The sequence below is a fragment of the Nyctereutes procyonoides genome, unplaced genomic scaffold (genome assembly GCF_905146905.1).
Source record: "Nyctereutes procyonoides isolate TBG_1078 unplaced genomic scaffold, NYPRO_anot_genome, whole genome shotgun sequence".
Lineage (NCBI taxonomy): Eukaryota > Metazoa > Chordata > Mammalia > Carnivora > Canidae > Nyctereutes > Nyctereutes procyonoides.
In genome coordinates, this window is record NW_026575126.1 from 21,494,029 (window position 1) to 21,513,046 (window position 19,018).

The 19,018-nt window shown below is 38.7% G+C and overlaps 2 protein-coding genes and 2 non-coding genes across 4 annotated transcripts in view; 3 read left to right on the top strand and 1 right to left on the bottom strand.

Annotated features, from left to right (window-relative positions):
• The first annotated feature begins 2,840 nt into the window (after positions 1-2,840).
• RPL5 (ribosomal protein L5) lies at positions 2,841-12,394 on the top strand. The gene is made up of 8 exons (XM_055340184.1): positions 2,841-2,948; positions 3,948-4,017; positions 4,097-4,212; positions 5,375-5,509; positions 7,223-7,425; positions 8,694-8,871; positions 11,762-11,850; positions 12,226-12,394. Exons 1-8 carry the CDS (start codon positions 2,946-2,948, stop codon positions 12,323-12,325), a joined length of 894 nt encoding a protein of 297 aa, XP_055196159.1. The 5' UTR covers positions 2,841-2,945; the 3' UTR covers positions 12,326-12,394.
• On the top strand, positions 8,526-8,621 carry LOC129520338 (small nucleolar RNA SNORD21). The gene has a single exon (XR_008666572.1). It is a non-coding gene; the product is annotated as a small nucleolar RNA SNORD21 (small nucleolar RNA).
• On the top strand, positions 11,937-12,073 carry LOC129520341 (small nucleolar RNA SNORA66). Its single transcript, XR_008666574.1, has one exon. It is a non-coding gene; the product is annotated as a small nucleolar RNA SNORA66 (small nucleolar RNA).
• Positions 12,395-12,618: 224 nt separating the features above from the next.
• The window catches only part of DIPK1A (divergent protein kinase domain 1A), a 116,456-nt gene continuing 110,056 nt past the window's right edge, over positions 12,619-19,018 (bottom strand). The window contains exons 4-5 of the mRNA XM_055340183.1: positions 15,509-15,685; positions 12,619-14,622 (exon numbers count right to left, since the gene is read on the bottom strand). Of these exons, the coding sequence (XP_055196158.1) occupies positions 13,810-14,622; positions 15,509-15,685 (990 nt within the window). The 3' untranslated portion in view covers positions 12,619-13,809. The remainder of the gene's footprint in view (positions 14,623-15,508; positions 15,686-19,018) is intronic.

A 19,018-nucleotide genomic window follows, 5' to 3' on the forward strand; every position in this document is an offset into this window, starting at 1 on the left:
ATCTTTGGTGGGTATGAAGCTTCCTCCCTTTGGCCTAGCAAAAGGGGCCCATTCTCTGGCCTTGCACTTTGTAATACCCTGCATGTCACAAAACACACAGAAAAGTAAATTTATTAAAGAATGCATGGCTCTGGCTGCTTCAGTCATGCAGGACTTGATATTCACCTCTGACCAGAAACCCTAAGCATCTACCTTGGTAATCAACACCTTCCAGGACCCAGGGAAATGCTATCCCACTTTTCTTGTGCTTTGTCCTTGAAACAAAAGTCAATTGTATCTGAAGGTCATGAAGGTTTTGGGTTTGTGCTGCTGTTGACATTTGAAATAGACACTGCTTTGGAATGTGGGAGGATTTCTGTAATGAAAAATATTTTAGGAAAGAGGAAGAAAACAAATTAACTTGTCAAATCCTTTCTTTGTGATAATGTTAAACCCCTCAAATTCTGCTATAACAAAATTCCATGTCTGAGTAAAGCCCAAACTCCATTTTTTTGTCTACTTCTATGTTCCAGTTCCTGGTTCCAGAGGTATTCATCATGTTAAAACAGTTAGATTGGATTTAGATAAAACATGAGGTGCTGTAGAAGGTTAAAGTGAAAGAATAGAAGGTGCTCAAAGAGCAAATCAGAGGCTTTGGAAGAAGAATGAATTTTGAATTTGTGCTATCTAGTTATTTGATATATAGTATTGCTTGCTTCTTATAATACTTAAATGTATTCAAAACTCAAAGACATCTAATTCTTAAAAGGATTAAAATTTTAGGGATGCCTGGATGGCTTGGTGGTTCAGCATGTCTGCCTTCGGCTCAGGGCATGATCTTGGAATACCAGGATTGAGTCCCACATCGGGCTCCCTGCATGGAGCCTGCTTTCTCCCCCTGCCTAAGTCTCTGCCTCCCTTTTTCTGTGTCTCTCATGAATAAATAAATAAAATCTTAAAAAAAATTTTAGACAATTTTTTCTAAATTAAATGAAAATGCATGAGAAATATTCAACATTCTTTTTTACAATTTTATTTAAATTCAATTAACATATAATGTATTATTGGTTTCAGAGATAGAGGTCAGTGATTCATTAGTCTTATGTAATACCCAGTGCTCATTACATCACATGCCCTCCTTAATGTCCATCACCCAATTGTCCCGTCCCCCCACTATCCTCCCCTCCAGTGACCCTCAGTTTGTTTCCTATGATTAATAGCCTCTAATGGTTTGTCTCCTGCTCTGATTTTGTCGTTTTATTTTTCCCTATCTTCCCCTAGGATTTTCTGTTTTGTTTCTTAAATTCCACATATAAGTGAGATCATATGATAATTGTCTTTCTCTGATTGACTTATTTCACTCAGCATAATATCCTCTAGTTTCATCCATGTCTTTGCAATGGCAAGATATCAATTTTTTTTAATGGCTTAGTAGTAGTCCATTATATATATATATATACACACACACACACACACACACACACACACACACCACATCTTCTTTATCCATTCATCTGTCAATGGATATCTGGGCTCTTTCCATATCTGGGCTCTTTCCAGTTTGGCTATTGTGGACATTGCTGCTATAAACATTGGGAGAGTGTTTTAACATTTCTCCTTGAAAGCTTTCTTGACATTGGCCAGAGTGGACTCGATGTACATTTTTCCTGCTACATAAGAAGTTACAAACTGAAAGCAGAGGAAATTGGCATCATAATTCTAATTTATTCTAGTGACAGTTTTCTGGAGCCACTTAACTTTGTCATCCTGTTTGCCAGACCCTTCTCTCTGCTCTGACACTGAGCAGTTTAAACACTGATTTATTTTTCCTGATAGATTAAACATATACATACTCATCTCCCAAGAGTAGGTTTAAATTACTGAGCAATGGGGGTATAGAGTTAACATTCATTCTGAGGATGGGAATATTTTAAGCAGCTGTGCCAGTAAGTAATCTGTCTTCTTTTCCTGGTAGAGTCAGTAAATTCCATTATTGGGCAAAACAGGATTTGTTTTCTGCTTTCCTGAGACCTCCTGAATTGATTAAGATTGAGGCCAAGTTAAAAACACTGATTCCTGGTCCCCAGACAAGCAAGGTTGATTCAGTAGAGGTGAAGGATATTCAGATACCTGCATTTTAACTAGTACCCAACGATTCCCATGCAATAGCCCAAAGACCACCTTAGAAATGCTGTTAGGCAAGGGAATACTTTCTCTTGAGGTGCTTTTTTGTTTGGTTGGTTGGTGGTTGATTGGTTCTCCTCAGTCTGCGTGTGGAGAATGAATCGGCTCATTCCCTAGTTACAATTAGTTGTAGAAGAATGGGGGAAAAAGGACTTACTGAGAAAAGTTGACTAGTTCAGAGCGATGGAGGGGGGGGGGGTAAAGGAATGTAGCTGTCAGGGATCAGGGAACACAAGCAGTTCTTTACAAGCAGTTTTTTTATCATTTAACAAACACGGAGCACTTTCGGGATGTCAGCACTTGTGCTTCCAGAAGGGACTCTGTATGCTCTGGAGCAGGATGCGCAGTCCAGGTGGTGGTGTCCTGGAGGGGGCAAAAAGGCTCCATAGCAAATAGATTCTACTTAACTTTAAACTTTTTTTCCTATTTTCAAAAGCCATATTGTCTTTTACGAAACAACTTCTTAGCATAGGAAACTGCAAACCTCCCATTATCCTCCCTGCTGTTTACCGCCCATCCCTGTGGGATTACCAGTCAGCGGTTTGGGGACTCCGTGGCCTTGAGCGTTTCCACACAGCGAGGGCGGGCATCGGTCCTCCCGCCAGCAGAGGGCAATCCAACGCACACCTAGGGCCGCGCGCTCTCTCTTCCACACGTAGCTCGCGTGATCGTCAGTGCTACATACTGCGCCTGCGCACGGGCTGAGGCCTTTTCCCCCCGCCGAGCGCTGCTGGGCCTGCTGGTCTGTGGTGAGCCGCGGCCGCCGGACTCTGTTCCGCAGGATGGTGAGTGGATATCTGGAATCGGGGCTACGTCTGCACTGGGTTTCCCTGTCTTTGCCCAAACGCTGACCTAGGGTCCGTCTCGCGCGGCGCGGGGGTTGGATGGCGTTGGATTGTGGGCTCTGCTGTGGTAGGGTTGCCGCTCCCAGCGTGGCTTTAATGGCTGCCGCCCGGCGCGCAAGCTTTGGGGGAGGGGTTGACGAAGAAGTTCGGGAGCTAGGGCGGTGGATTGAGGAGGGGGCGAGTTCAGGAGACCTGCTGCGGGGGTAGTGCCGGCTCGGCTCGGCCGACTGGGCGCCGGCAGGCGGCGAGGACTCCGTGCAGTTGGTCTCAGGCTAGCAGAGGGATGCCTGAGTGGACGCGGCTTGTGGGCCCTCGGACCCGTCCACCCCGACTGCTTCGTGGGTTTTTTCCGGGAGTATCGAGTTGGTGGGTCTTTGGGAAGTGGCTCCTAGACCCAGCAGTCAGCGGGGAGGCTGGGGCTTCTCTGGGCCTCGGAAGGAAGCTCGTTTAGTTTGGCATGTGCCTCCTGTCGCTCGCTCTAGATTGTTGCTGGCACCAGTGTTTCGTGATTTTGCGGATGAGGTGTTGCTTTGGTTGGTGGCGGGGACAGTGCTGTTTTAATCGGGAGCAATTGCTAAATAAGGCCTTGACCAGATGAGTTTTGTGGTAAGTGATTCGGCTTTTGAAAAACGTGCGTGTGAACAGCGCAGGAAATACGAGGGTAGGTTTTCAAAAACGGGGCATACAGCGTCCACAACAGACTGACGTTAGGCAAGACTGCTGGCTGTCTGGAGCAATGCTCTGGAAAAGTGACTGATGGGAAGTGGAAAAGGTGATGCTGGACTCCCTGTGGTGTGAGAAACTGGGCTCTGCAGAAGTGACAGTTGTGTGGATTCACTCTTGAAGTTAAAGTGTTTTTTTGTTACACAGTTACTTCAGATGTCAGAAGTACTATCAACCATTTATCAAAGTTTTAATGACTTTTTTTTTCTCTTAAAGGGGTTTGTTAAGGTTGTCAAGAATAAGGCTTACTTCAAGAGATACCAAGTGAAATTTAGAAGACGACGAGGTATGGTTACTACCCACGTTCACAATATTAGAAGAACTTGCAGTGGAATAGACTTTCTTAACTTACTTTTTTCTTGCAGAGGGTAAAACTGATTATTATGCCCGGAAACGCTTGGTAATTCAGGACAAAAATAAGTACAACACACCTAAATACAGGATGATAGTTCGTGTAACCAACCGAGACATCATTTGTCAGGTAAGTTGTATTCTGAACTCCAGCAATGAGTGCTATGCCTCACCCCTTGAACTCCCTGCTAGAGAAGTTGTACTTGGGGAAGCAAAACGTATATATGGATTGGAAGGTACCTCTAGTGCCTGGCATTCTAAAAACATTGAGTAGTTTCTTTTCCTTTTGGTAGGTCTGGAGTTGGAGCTGGTGGGGGTGGGTGGTACTTTAAAATACTTGATTGAAAATCAGTTGTGTTTGGCAATCCTGACCAAACTAGTTTAATCTCATTTTCTAATGGAGGAAAAGAGGATTAGAGAAATCAAAGGTATCGCCCTATTTTATAGGGGTAGTATAAATTTGAGGTCAAGTAGAAGGTTCTTGCACATTCCATTTCCAGTAGAATAATAGAATTTGTCATGGATTAAATCCCAACATGCTGTACAGCCCTAGGTGCCACATACCCCGCTCCACATCGAAGAGGTAGGTAGTTGTGAAGGTTTAATTAGGCTCTTAAGATTGCTTTTACTCCTGCTTATTGTTTGATACATAAAATTTTGATAAATAGGTATGAAAGTTTCTCCCATATAAAAGACCTCTAGAAAACGGCAGTTTGCTCCTTTAGAAGCTAGTTTTCTGGGCTTTTACAAATAGAGAAAATTTTCAATTAAGATTTACTGAGCCTTTGCAGGGAAGGGGGCAGGCACACCTATTTTCTAGGCAAACTAATGTTGGTTGTGAAGACCATGTTCCTTCATACCTAAATTAGATAACCCTATCCATATTGGACTTTGATATGCTGAGTTCAAAAGATGTTTGAAATTATTGGAGATTCTTCTTTTGACTTTTCATGGTGCCTCTTTAGTTCATTGGCTAATGCAGCTAATCCTTTTCAGTATTTAGAAAGAACGACAGTCTCTAACTTCAGAGGCATTTCAGTATTCACTGTTTAGGTCATAATTTTAGCTCTATTTGTGATAATCATTCTGACATTTACAGAAAACCTACCTGCTATAGTTGACGAAGCCATAAACTGTCATTGTGTAGTAGGATCAACAAAGAGATTCTAAAGTGTTGTAGATTTGTGTCCTTTTTTTTTTTCTCTCCTTAAGTCCTTTGAAAAAGAAGGCCCCTAGGATAAGTAATCAGATAGTTGAAAGCACAGATGATTAATCTGGTTTTTCTCTTACAGATTGCTTATGCCCGCATAGAAGGAGACATGATCGTTTGTGCGGCTTATGCTCATGAACTCCCAAAGTATGGTGTGAAGGTTGGCCTGACAAATTATGCTGCAGCATATTGTACCGGCCTGCTGCTGGCCCGCAGGGTATGCAGAAGATAACTTTAATATATTTGGAATTAGCTCATTGTTTGGAGTTCACTGCAAGATAAATGTTCTTATATATGAGTAAGATACCCTCAGCTCTGGCTTCTGGGGAATGCCTGCTGTTGAGCTTGTTGGTTATGGGGTCATCGGGGAGGATAGTTTTAATAAATCCAGAATTTGAGGCAGCCATACATTTTCTAATACTCTGCGGAGGTAGTTTTTCTGGTTTTTTGCCTGTTGGGTAGATCTAGGTCAGTGGAGTTTTTTTTTTTTTTTTTCTTCAAAGATTTTATTTATTCACGAGAGACAGAGAGAGTGGGAGAAGCGGGCTCCATGCAGGGAGCCCAATGTGAGACTGGATCCCAGTACTCCAGAGTCACACCGTGGGCCACAGGCAGGTGCTAAGCCACTGAGCCACCCAGGGACCCCATAAGTCAGTGGAATCTAAACGAAAGAATGGTGGCTACTAGCCACAAATGGATATTGAGTGCATGACCTGTGCTGTTCCGAGGAACTGAATTTTTAACTTAATTTGAATAGCTTTTTGTGGCTAGTTACTGGCTGTCTTGTTGGACAGTGCAGACCGTTGCTACTCAGAAGTATAGATCTTCTGTCAATCAGTGTACATTTAAAATGCAGGCTTTATTACTTCACACCCTTGAAATCTGTATTTTAATAGGATGTCCAGGTTACTTATATACATGTTAAATTTTGAGAAACAAGGTCTTCAATTTGGAGGGTGGGCAGGCATAGGTATGGAATTCAGTTTTGTTTTAATTATCTTTACCTCTGGGTGGCAGCATTTCCTGTAATAACACAGAAAGTAGGTGAAAATGTGATTTTGCCTTATTTTTGTTCTCTTACTGATCTTGTTTGCAGTGGACTTGTTAAGCATGCATCATTGTTAGGAACCTATATCCTCATTGGTTATAAATGTTTGAATAAGGATGAGGAATAATGTCCTTCTATATGAAAGCGACATGTTCTACAAAATCACACTGTGGTGAAGCGGTAGCTAGATAGATGTACCAGTAGAAGAGTCTCCCTTATTAACATAATGTGGTTGGAGTAGTAGAGCCATAAAAGATGCTCTGTTCTGCCCACTATCCTGCTAAGATTTTAATCAAATTAATCAAAATTGCACGTGATACCACTTAATATTTGGTTCTTGAGTTACTGTGGCCAAATAGGACTGAAGAAATATGGAGAATATCTTCCTTGAATAGATAATGGTATGGTTACATCTTAATTGATTATTACGTAAATCAAGTATGGGCATGTAGCAAAGATTCAGAAGCTATAAGACAGTTGTGGTGAGTTTGAATATTTGAAGTTTTCTTGTAGTTTTTTTTTTCTTTTTAAGATTTTATTTATTCATTAGAGACACAGAGGTGGGGGGAGGGGGCAGAGATACAGGCAGAGGGAGAAGCAGGCTCCATGCAAGGAGCCCAATGTGGGACTTGATCCCAGGTCTCTAGGATCATACCCTGGGCTGAAGGCTGCACTAAACCGCTGAGCCACCCAGGCTGCCCTCTGGTAGCATTTCATTTATTTATTTGTTTATTTGTTTATGCATTTTAATATTTAAAAGTAAGTTGGTACAGAGGGATAAGTGAATTGGAAGGTAATTTTTTGTGGGCATTGGGTCATTAAACGTGACTTGATAATTTTAGAATTGTTTGAATATATTTAGACTGGCTTTTTTGTTAATAGCTCCTCAATAGATTTGGCATGGACAAGATCTATGAAGGCCAAGTGGAAGTGACTGGAGATGAATACAATGTGGAAAGCATTGATGGTCAACCTGGTGCCTTCACCTGCTATTTGGATGCAGGGCTTGCCAGAACTACTACTGGAAATAAAGTTTTTGGGGCCCTCAAGGGAGCAGTGGACGGAGGCTTGTCTATCCCTCACAGGTAATACAGTATTCAAGGCTTCATTGTTTAGACTCCCAGTAGTTCTATTTCTAACTGGTTGGACTGTGGAGATCACTGAGTAGGTATACAGCATTGTATACCTGCTATATGCTTAGTACTATGGTAAAGGAACCTGGCAGGGCAGGAGGGAATTGTAACACATTATATAAATGAGATTGAGGTTCAGAAGTATAGGGTTTGTTGAAGGTTTTGGAGCTAGTAGTGGAAGAGCCAGGGTTAAAACCACTAGCTTTTGTGTTGTGGCTTAGTTTTGATTAGAAATGAGCAACTCCATTGCATTTTTTTTTCATTCAGAATAAAATAGTTTTGCTCAGTTATGGAAAACTGTCAACTCTAGAAAGAGAAAAGCTGAGAGCTTTCAACTGGAAATAAGATTGTAGACCATCTTCTAAGGAAGTTAAGTAGGTTTTAATTTGGTAGTTCTTTGGTTTTGAGTTAAGGATTTTTTTTCTTGTTGAGTAGGTGCATCTTTAGAAAGTGATTTATTAGCTTCTTAGGGTTATCTGAATTTTTTTTTTTTTTTAATTTTTTTATTTATTTATGATAGTCACACAGAGAGAGAGAGAGAGATAGGCGGAGACACAGGCCGAGGGAGAAGCAGGCTCCATGCACCGGGAGCCCGACGTGGGATTTGATCCCGGGTCTCCAGGATCACGCCCTGGGCCAAAGGCAGGCAACAAACCGCTGTGCCACCCAGGGATCCCGTGGGTTATCTGAATTTATTAGAGGTTGGAGAAATCCCTAACCACCAAAATTTTTTCTGGCTATAGGTTTTGGGATTTAGCCTACAAAATGTAACCTAACTGGAACTTTTATAATGGTGGGCCATATTTTTTTTTTGAGGACCTTCAGGTCTCTTGCAAGACACCTATTAGATGTGGTCTTGAACAAATCACTTAATTCCCATGTACCCTGAGGCAGCACTAAGAAATTCTAGGATTTAAAGGGAGCAGTTTTGAAATCCTTTCCTATGTTAATAAGGAGAACTTACTTTAGTGGTGAGAACTTGGTTTATTTCATGGCTTTGAAGGTGTTTGTGGCATCATTTCCTCTTCTATCCTGGAATTCAGAGATGAGCTGCTGAATGATGATATCCCACTAACTGAGCAGTCAGTAGTTGGTCCTTTGGTTGCATATGATGCAGTTAATTGTTTCAAGACGGGACTGATGGCAGCTACTGAAATGAATTCCTGCTAATGAACTGATTTCAATCATTATGTACTAAAATATGAAAATCTTTATTTTAGTACCAAACGATTCCCTGGTTATGATTCAGAAAGCAAGGAATTCAATGCAGAAGTTCATCGAAAGCACATCATGGGTCAGAATGTTGCAGATTATATGCGTTACCTAATGGAGGAAGATGAAGATGCTTACAAGAAACAATTCTCTCAATATATAAAGAACAACGTTACTCCAGACATGGTAAACATTTTTACTAAAAATGTCTGTATTGGGTTTACTATTTGGTTTCGTGGATATATTTTATTTCAGGGTTACAGTTAAAAGTTGAACATGAGTATGTTAAGAGGTATAGACAGACTCAAGCAGTTCCTTAAAATGGAATGACATGAAATTGGAAAATAGGGTGAGGGTAAGTTAAGAGTCAGATGGGATAAGAATAATTACAAAGAGTCTTAACATGCTTTTAGGAATTTTTTAGATAGTGAAGGGTGGCAGACTTCAAGCATCTAAATCTAAAGATGGCTTTTACACATTTTGGCTGTTTTAAGTTTGCAGACTTCATTCCTGTAGTCATAGTTAAAAGTCATCTGTCTGATTGGAGATGCTAGTTACTAAATTCATTTTGAAGCAATGTGGAGGAAAGGTTCTTTTCTGTAAAGCAAGTGAAGTTCTATGTTCAGGACTTTGTGAATATCTCAGGCTATGCACATGGAGAGTTTGTACTGAGTAGATGACTAGTTCTGCATGACTTTGCAAATAAGAGTTTAATGTTGGAAAATTTATCAGCCTAAAGTTGTATCTTTGAGGCATCTATTGACACATTGTAGTAATGGAAGAGGATAGGCATAGAGCACAAAAATAGCACTGCTTATTATAAAATTATGCAACTGTAGAGTTGTAGATGAATTGATGGTTATATATCAAAGGTTCTGTTAGTGCATAGTTTCTATTTTGATACAGTTTTGATTATGGAAAAAAAATTTTGAGAGCACATGGTGAGGGAGGGGCTAAGGGAAGGCTTCACGGCCAGCATGGAGCCCAATAATGAGGTCTCAATCTCAAAACCCTGAGATCATGACCTGAACTGAAATCAGAGTTGGATGCTTAACCAAATGAACCACCCAGGCACCCTGTGAAAATTACTTTATTTATAAATTTATTTTTATTTTTTTTAAAAAATTATTTATATATTCATGAGAGGTGTGCATGCGCGTGCGCGCGCACACACACGCAGAGATGTTAGCAAAGGGAGAAGCAAGGCTCCGTGCAGGGAGCCTGATGCAGGACCTGATCCCAGATCTCTAGGATCACGCCCTGAGCCTAAAGCAGACGCTCAACTGTTGAGCCACCCAGGTGTCCCTATTTTAAAATAGAGTTGTTAGGGACACCTGGGTGGCTCTGGTTGAGCAGCTGCCTTTGGCTCAGGGTGTGATCCGGAGTCCAGGGATCAAGTCCTGCATCGGGCTCCCTGCAAGGTGCCTGCTTCTCCCTCTATGTCTCTGCCTCTCATGAAATAAAATCTTAAAAAAAAAAAAAAAGAGTTGTAATTAGAAAAGATAATTGCCTGTTATTCATATGCTTAGTTACAGTCTAGGGATCAATAAATACATAGCTTGAGTTTTTGAGCTAGGAAAATGGTAATAATGCAAATGCATGTTAATTTTCAGAAATCCATACTTTTTTTGTTACTATTGGCATTGCCCTCATTCACTCTGGTAAATAGATCTTTTACTTGTGACTATAATTCTACTTGGCCTGCATAATTTTTCTTCTGAAGACCTCTCTTGCTCTGGTAATGTCACACTTGTTCACAACTTTTCAAATTCCCAAGCTGCTTTGAGCTCCCACTTCATGTTTTCCTAAATATATGGTATACTTCAGCTGGACCACTCTTAGGCTAATGTACTTTTCCCAGCTAGCTCATTAATTTGATCTTTGGAGGCCTCTTATGCGTGCCTGCTGAAATCCTCTATAGACATCTGACATGTCTTCTGAGGAAGTGGTCTTTACCTAAACTCATGTTCTTATCTATATGCATGGTTGTGTATCCTATTTGTCTTTTGGAAGGAATGGACCAAATTGCTTAGATTTATTAAATAACTGTATTTGAAGTCATCAAATGGATTTGTTAAATACAGTGGAAAGCTGTAATAGAGTGCTTAAAAGAGGTAGAGAAATTAAAGGAATTAAAGTAATTCCTAAAGGAAGGGATTTAGGTAGTTGAGGTCTCATGCAGTGTTTGCATTCTTTTCATTTGCTCAGTTTTCTACAAATGCATGTAGTAGTCATATTTTCTTCATAATGAAGGAGTAGTTTTAGAGATTTGAATACTTTGGTTTATTCTTTGGGGGGGCTGTAATTGTTACTAGATTTTGATAGTGAACATTCAGGCATTTTATAGCTGCTTCATGACCTGCTCTACCATAGAATCAATAGTCATTTATTTGGAGGAGGTAATTGAAACAATTCCAAGAATTTCAGCATTAGTTTTTGATGGGTTTTAGAACATAATTCTCATTAAGAGATAATTGGATGGTGTTTGAGCATTTTGTAGGAAAATTCAAACCTTCTGTTTCCATAGACACCTAATATTAGTAGATATAAGAGGTCCCTGGTATGTAGTTCTGGGAGTAGTACCGAGAGACCTATTAGGTACTGATGGAAAATACAAATCTGAGGAATGTGGTAGAAAAAAATGAATTAATAGCAAATGCTTGTTGGCCCCATATCCTGTTCATCTTAATATCTTAAATACTTTGTTTTAGCACAAATCCTCCCCTGAATAAAAGAATTCGGGTCAGACAGTATTTTAAATGAACATAAATGTTTTTGCAGAAACCTGTTGGCTCTTGAGTGACTTAAAGAAGTAAAGCTGAATTCCTTAGAAATAAGTGGACATTTTTTGAGTATGAGTTTTGTGAATAGTGTCAATTCACACTGCCTCTGGAAATTTCTTAGGAAAATGTGGGTTACATGCAGAAATTTGAGATACCAGTGTTGACCCGGTTTAGTTCCCTTTGACAGTCTGGTTTAGGGACAAAATTGAGCAAGTGGTAGAATGCAATATGTTACGTGACTGTATAGGGCATGTGAAATGAAACCAAGTACTGTTTGCTTTGCTTTCTTTCAGATGGAGGAGATGTATAAGAAAGCTCACGCTGCTATACGAGAGAATCCCGTCTATGAGAAGAAGCCTAAGAAAGAAGTTAAGAAGAAGAGGTATGCATCTTACTATTACTGTCTTTTTAAGAGAGGTTGGGAGGAATTTCTTGCCTTGTTTGGTCTTTATCAAACTCATTGAAGTTGTGCAAACTCGATCACTAGCTCTGCATGATGTTGCAGAAGTGAGGGGAACCAGGTTTGCTAAAGTAATTGTGGTGATAGAAATGTATTAGCCTCAGAAGGTACTTACTGAGCTGACCTATTCTATCCCATTACAGTGTAACTACCAGTTACAGCATTTAAAAAACTTTTTTTAACCAGTTCCTGCATTTTGAAAGTTCCTTTAAGATCAGAAGTATGTATTAGAACTTGGATTGTTTTGACCTGATCATAGTCTTTTCCAATCAAAGTTAATTTTACTTTGTTTTGCAGGTGGAACCGTCCTAAGATGTCTCTTGCCCAAAAGAAAGATCGGGTAGCTCAGAAGAAGGCAAGCTTCCTTAGAGCTCAGGAGCGGGCTGCTGAGAGCTAATAAACCAAACCATAATTTTCTATGAAGATTTTTCAGATAAAGCCAATAATAAACTTATTCACCAAGCAACTTTGTGTTAAACTCTTGTTAATGAAAGTGTAGGAGATACGTGAAGTACAAAAGTAGAGGAGTTAAGTTTTTCTTCTTCAAGAAACAAATATAACTGCATATTGACTCAAAGTTCACACCGGCTTCTCAGGCTTCTGTTTTTCCTAACAGTTATCCCTTCAAGTGTGACGTCCAGCTCCCTCTAAACAGTCTGTCAAGCAACAGACCAACCATCCACTAGGAAATATTTCTTCCATTCATTTATTGTAACCAGATGGCTAGTGGGAAGAAAAAGTACCTTCAAAGTACACAATTTTAAAGTAAGCAGAACTGGTGCTAATCAATGGCTTTAATTTTGAGAGAGAGCTGTCCAATGAAGTTCACATAACGTTCACTTTAATCAGGTGAAACCTTTGAGCAGAATATCCTTCAAAAGAAGTGTTCATTTTATGGAGATGTTGAAAGGTACATGCCAGATCTTAATAAACATGAAAACAACATTAAAAGGGCAAATATTAACTTGCATATCAAGTTTACATGAAAAAATTTGCATGCCTCTTAAGAAATAGCCCTTTGGCCAACAGGAAATACTGTTCAAAAATGGAAAATTGTGAACTAAAAAGTTCCATGATTTCAGAGTCTGGCTCCTAATGTCCTATTTCCCCATAGCTCAAATTCAGTTACATGGATCTGGATTGGGTTGATGGCCTTAATACCAGTTTTGGAAAAAAATCAGTTTTGATGGACTATAGCACATTGACAACTAAGAAGGACCCATGAAAATGAGGATGACGAATGCTCATCTAGTTTCAGCCTCTAAAATTGGCAATTCTATATTGTCAAGTAGAACATTTTCTTACTGATTAAGAGGCTAACAGCCACTCAATATTCTGAAGCCATATAACATTTGATGTCTAAGTGTTTTAAGTAGAAAAAAAACCATGCTATTAACCCAACATCTGTTTGTAAAGGAGTAACTTGACCTTTGCAGTCTTAATTTCTGTTAATGTGCAAACTTTACCATGCTAAGACTTTTTAAATGTATATTTTTTTTCAACAGCTTCAATGCAAAAATGTTTCCAGCAATGGTATTTTGGCTGACAAATCTACAAAATACTCCACTGTCGATGTTTATGGAATGAGGCTTTTCACAGCATTATTTTAGGTCATTAGTTAAAATAGTTACACAGTGAATACTGGAAAATCTACCAGGGCTTCTAACAGCAGGAATGAAATCTTTGGACCTGGTCATCTTTTACCTCCTGCCATTATTTCAATCAACTTGTATCTTAAGATGATGGCTTCTTAAAACCAGGGGAAGGGGGGTTTTGTGTAGCTGACAGGGACTTGAATCAGAAGCCTTATTTTTTTTTAATGCTCAAAGTTTTTCCTTAAAATTTTGAAGTTTCCTATAATGCTCACGATGTCCAAATGAACTAAGAGTCATTTGTATAGGAAATTTTCTTCCACAGTAATGTTTTTAGGTTATTTAGTATCAAAGAATGTTCCATTTCCATTTGATTTGCAGTGACTTTGAGAGCAATACAAGAATAAAGCTGCTTTTCCAATTCCTCACGAATTTCACTTGGAGCACCACGCAATAGGTAGTCTTTGAGTAACTGACAGGCTTTTGCCAAGTTTGGTTGTATCACTTCTGAAGTACACTTCATTGTACTTTGATCACAGCTAGTTCGACAATCTGTGCCATAAACACAGTCCAAATCAGACTCACAGTGACGATCCTTCATAAGTTCTTTCAGGTTTGTCTCTGGTACAATTTTTCTCATGTCCACCATTTTCAAATCATATTTATCATTATATCCTAGGTTTTTGGCACTAATATCACACATAAGGAAGTTTCCATAGGGGCCGTGAAAAACATCTTCCACAAATTCTAGAAGTCCTATGGCTATTTTAGCCTTTCTAGGCCATGATGGTGTGAATAACTGGTCCATGCTTCTTCTGAACCCAGATGGAATAAAAAGTTCAATGACCCATGGAAGGCTTATTCCATAAAGAGAGGTATATTCAACACTTTCCATCACATAGAGATCACCACAGAATCCCATTAATTTGGGAGTATGTTCTTTATCTTGAAGTATCACCATGAGAAGAAACTCATTTAGTTGAAGAAGTGCCCATGCTGACTTTGCTTCTCCCAAGGAAACTTGGCCATCTTTGTCTCCATCAGCCACGGTCAAGATGAGATTAACCAGTTCAGAGAGGTTTCCTTGGTCACCCAATTTTGCCTATAAAGGTAAGAATTTAGCTAAATACAGAAAGTTTGCAAAAATATCTCATGTAATATACATACTAACTTTATATGGGAATTATGCTAAGTAATAATTTTGTTAGTCTCCATAAAGGTACTTAATACAGCTCCAATTTATGATGCTTTTACTAAGAAGTATGTTTTATATAATTGTAGTAAAACGCACTCTTGAGTATATTTGTTTAAGAAATGGCAAGCTTCTTGGTCCCTGTTGATAGTTACTCAACACACTAATTCTATCTTACTCATATATTTACTTGCAAAATTGCAGTGTAATGTGCTCATATCCAAAGTTATAATAAGGGTCAACTGAAAATTATTTTCTCCTATTTTGTAGTTAACACATTAACAACTATTTTGTTCAAGTTGTATTGTTCCAATGATGAAAGTTAAAAAGTATTTCCCTGTGAAGGTTCTTAGGATAAAATAGTCCGAAAATGTAAACTTAAAGATTTTGAATGAAAATATGACAGCAATAAAAGAAAAGAGACTTTTTATAAAATTTTAACTACTTTTATCTTTTAATATACTTAATCTTTGTATGATTATTTAATTTTTAAAAAATAATTTGCTATCAGATATGTATACTGATTTTAGCCCTTCTCCCACATTTAAAAAAATGTGTATCAGCTATAGTGTCAAACTATAGAGCAGCTCACCTACTTAATGAACTCCCCTTTCATATCTGGACACTTTATTATAAATAATGTAAACATCTTCTATACATTTTTGAATTGTTTCAAGATGGAGCCCCTGATATGTTAAAGAATAGCAACACTTTTGTGGCTTAGGATGAGGTCTTGCCAACTCTTCCAGAAGAATGTACCACTTCATAATAGTAACATGGGAATGGATATACTTACTTTAAAGAGACTGTAGACCATTTCTTTGAATTTCTGTACAGTAGTTCCCCTCGTTGGCTTATCAAATAGCACTATTTCCTTCCTTGGTTCCAATTCAGTCCCAAAATCAAGGTGAAGTGCTTGTTCCATTTGACATTTCACAACACCTGGTAGATTACCCCAAATCCCTAAATACATCTATGTGGAAAAAGAATGACAAATCACTCTTTAGGCTGAGTAGAATTATACACCACTGTATTTTTAGTATCTTCTTCCTCTTACAAAAACACAAAAGTAAGTAACAAAACACAGAGATTTAGCTTTTTTCTATAACTTTTTGATTATAAAAGCAATGCATGCCTAAATATATACATTTTTGACCATGGATCAATTTTATTTATTTATTCCAATTTTTAAATTGTGGTAAAATATTAAAAACATAATTTACCATCTTCACCATTTTTAGTGTACAGTTCAATGGTATTACATTCACAATGCAGCCATCACCACCACCCTTTTGCAGCACTCCATCTTGTAAAACTGAATCTCCATACCTATTAAATAATAACTTCCTGTTCCCCCTTTCCCCTTTAGCCCTTGGCATCACCATTCTGCTCTCTGTCTTTATAATTTTGACTAAGTATCTCATATAAATGGAACCATATAAAATTTCTCTTTTTGTGACAAACCTGAAAGAATTTATAAAGGATCGTCACTGTGAGTCTGATTTGGACAGTATTTATGGCACAGATTATTTTACTTAGCATTACATTCTCAAGATTCATCTGTATCGTATTGTGTCAGAATTTCCTCCTTTTTAAACCTGAATAATAGTCCATTGTATGTATATACCATATTTTGCATTTCTTTTTTTTTTCATATTTTGCATTTCTATTCCCTGCTGATCAACACTTCGATGCTTCGTTTTTTAGCTATTGTGAATAATGCTGATCTGAACTTAGGTATACAAATATCTTTTGGAGACTGCTTTCAATTTATGTACCCAGAAGTAAAATTGCTGGATCATAAGAACAGTATATATTTTTTTTAATTTTTATTTATTTATGATAGTCACACACACACAGAGAGAGAGGCAGAGACACAGGCAGAGGGAGAAAGCAGGCTCCATGCACCGGGAGCCCGACGTGGGATTCGATCTCGGGTCTCCAGGATCGCGCCCTGGGCCAAAGGCAGGCGCCAAACCGCTGCGCCACCCAGGGATCCCAAGAACAGTATATTTTTAATATTTTGAGGAACTGCTATATTGTTTTCTGCAATGCCTGTGCCATTTTACATTCCTTCTAACGGTACACAAAGGTTCCAATTTCTTTCCATCCCTGTCAACGCTTGTTGACAAAGAAATTTCCTTTCTTTGATAGTAGCCATCCTAATGGGTATGAAGTGGTATGTCACTGTGATTTTGATTTGTATTTCCTTAATGATCAAGTGATGTTGAGCATCTATCTTTTCATGTACTTATTGGCCATCTGTATATCTTTTTTTTTTTTTGAGAAATGCCTATTCAAGTCCTTTGCATATTTTTAAATCTTGTTTTTATTGTTGAATTTTTTTTTAAATTTTATTTATTTATGATAGTCACAGAGAGAGAGAGGGAGAGAGGTAGAGACATAGGCAGAGGGAGAAGCCGGCTCCATGCACCGGGAGCCAGACGTGGGATTCGATCCTGGGTCTCCAGGATCACGCCCTGGGCCAAAGGCAGGCGCCAAACCTCTGCGCCACCCAGGGATCCCTTTATTGTTGAATTTTAGGCGTTCTTGCTCTCTCTCATTCTCTCTCTCTCTCTTTTTTAGTAAACTTTACACACAACGCAGGTCTCGAACTTATGACCCTGTGATTAAGAGTTACATGCTCCAGCACCTGGGTGGCTAAGTTAAGCGTCTGTCTTCAGCTCAAGTCATGATCCCAATGTCCTGGGATTGAGTCCTGTATTGTGCTCCTGGTCAGGGAGTCTACTTCTCCCTCTGTCCCTCCCCTATAATTGTGCTCATGCTCTCTTTCTTTCTCTCTCACAAAAATAAATAAAATCTTAAAAAAAAAATGTTACATGCTCTACCAACTGAGCTGGTCAGGTACCCCAGGAGTTCTCTATATATTTTAGATATTAATCCCTTATTGGATATATGATTTGCAAATATTTTCTTGCATTCTGTAGATTTGATACTTTTTGATGCACAAAATTTTTAAATTTTCATTAAGTACAGATTTGTCTTTTTCTTTCGTTGCTCATGCCTTTGGTGTCAGAGCCAAGAAATCATTACCAAATCCAATGTCATGAAGCTTTTACCCTATATTTTTTTCTAAGAGTTTTATGGTTTTAGTTCTTACATTTAAGTCTTTGATCTGTTTTGACTTAATTTTTGCATATGGCATTAGGTAAGCATCCCACTTTGTTCTTTTTGCATGTGGCTATCCAGTTTTTGCCAACACCATTTGTTGAAAAGTTGGTCCTTTCTCTAGGGGTGCTTGGGTAGCTCAGTTGGTTGAGCATCTGCCTTCAGCTCAGGGCCCTGGGATTGAGCTCCGCATTGAGCCCCACATTGGGCTCCCTCCTTTGCAGAGAGCCTACTTCTCCCTCTGCCCTCCCTTCCCCCACAACCTGTGCTGTCTCACACACACTCTCTCTCAAATACATAAATAAAACCTTAAAAAAAAAGTCCTAAAAAAAATAAAATAAAAAAAAAAAGTCCTTTCTCTATCAAATGGTCTTAGCACTCATCAAAAATCATTTGACCAAATATGTGAGGCTTAGTTCTGGGTTCTCTACTCTATTTATCTATATGTCTGTCTTCATTCCAGTACACACTGTCTTGATTACTGTACCTTTGCAGTTAAGTTTTGAAATCAGAAGTATGAGTCTTCCAGCTCTGTAGTTCTTTTTCACAATGGTTTAGCTATTTGGGGTCCTCTGACAGTCTGTATTCAAATTTTTGGGTGGGTTTTTCTACTTCTGCAAAAAATGTCATCAGGATTTTGAAAGGGATTTCACGAATCTGTAGATCACTTTGGGTAGTGATCTTAACAATACTAAGTCTTCCATCCATGAACACGGACTGTGTTTCCATTTGTTTGTATCTTTAATTTCTTTCAGCAATACTTTGAAGTATTCATTGTACAAGTCCTAAAACCTCCTTGGTTAAGTTAATTTCTAAGTAGTTTATTCTTTTAGATGCTACTGTAAATGGAATGGTTTTCTTAATTTTCTTTGTGGATTGTTCATTGTTAGTGTATAGGAATAGAACTGATTTTTGTGTGTTGACTTTGTTTCCAGCTACTTTGCCGAATTTATTAGCTCTAACAACTTTTTCCTACATAAAATATTTTTCTATATAAAAGATCATGTCATCTGCAAGCAGAGATAATTTTACTTTTTCCTAATTTGGATACCTTTATTTCTCTTTCTTGTCTGATTTGGCTAGAACTTCCAATATTATGTTGAATACAAGTGGCAAAAGTGGGCATCCTTGCCTTGTTCCTGATTTTAGAGGAAAAACTTTCATACTTTTACCATTG

Bases quoted from the DNA above. Each gene is read 5' to 3' on its own strand.
- RPL5 (XM_055340184.1), top strand. The intron at 8,872-11,761 runs GTAAACATTTTT...GCTTTCTTTCAG, and splicing joins ACAACGTTACTCCAGACATG to ATGGAGGAGATGTATAAGAA. The intron at 11,851-12,225 runs GTATGCATCTTA...TTTGTTTTGCAG, and splicing joins AAAGAAGTTAAGAAGAAGAG to GTGGAACCGTCCTAAGATGT.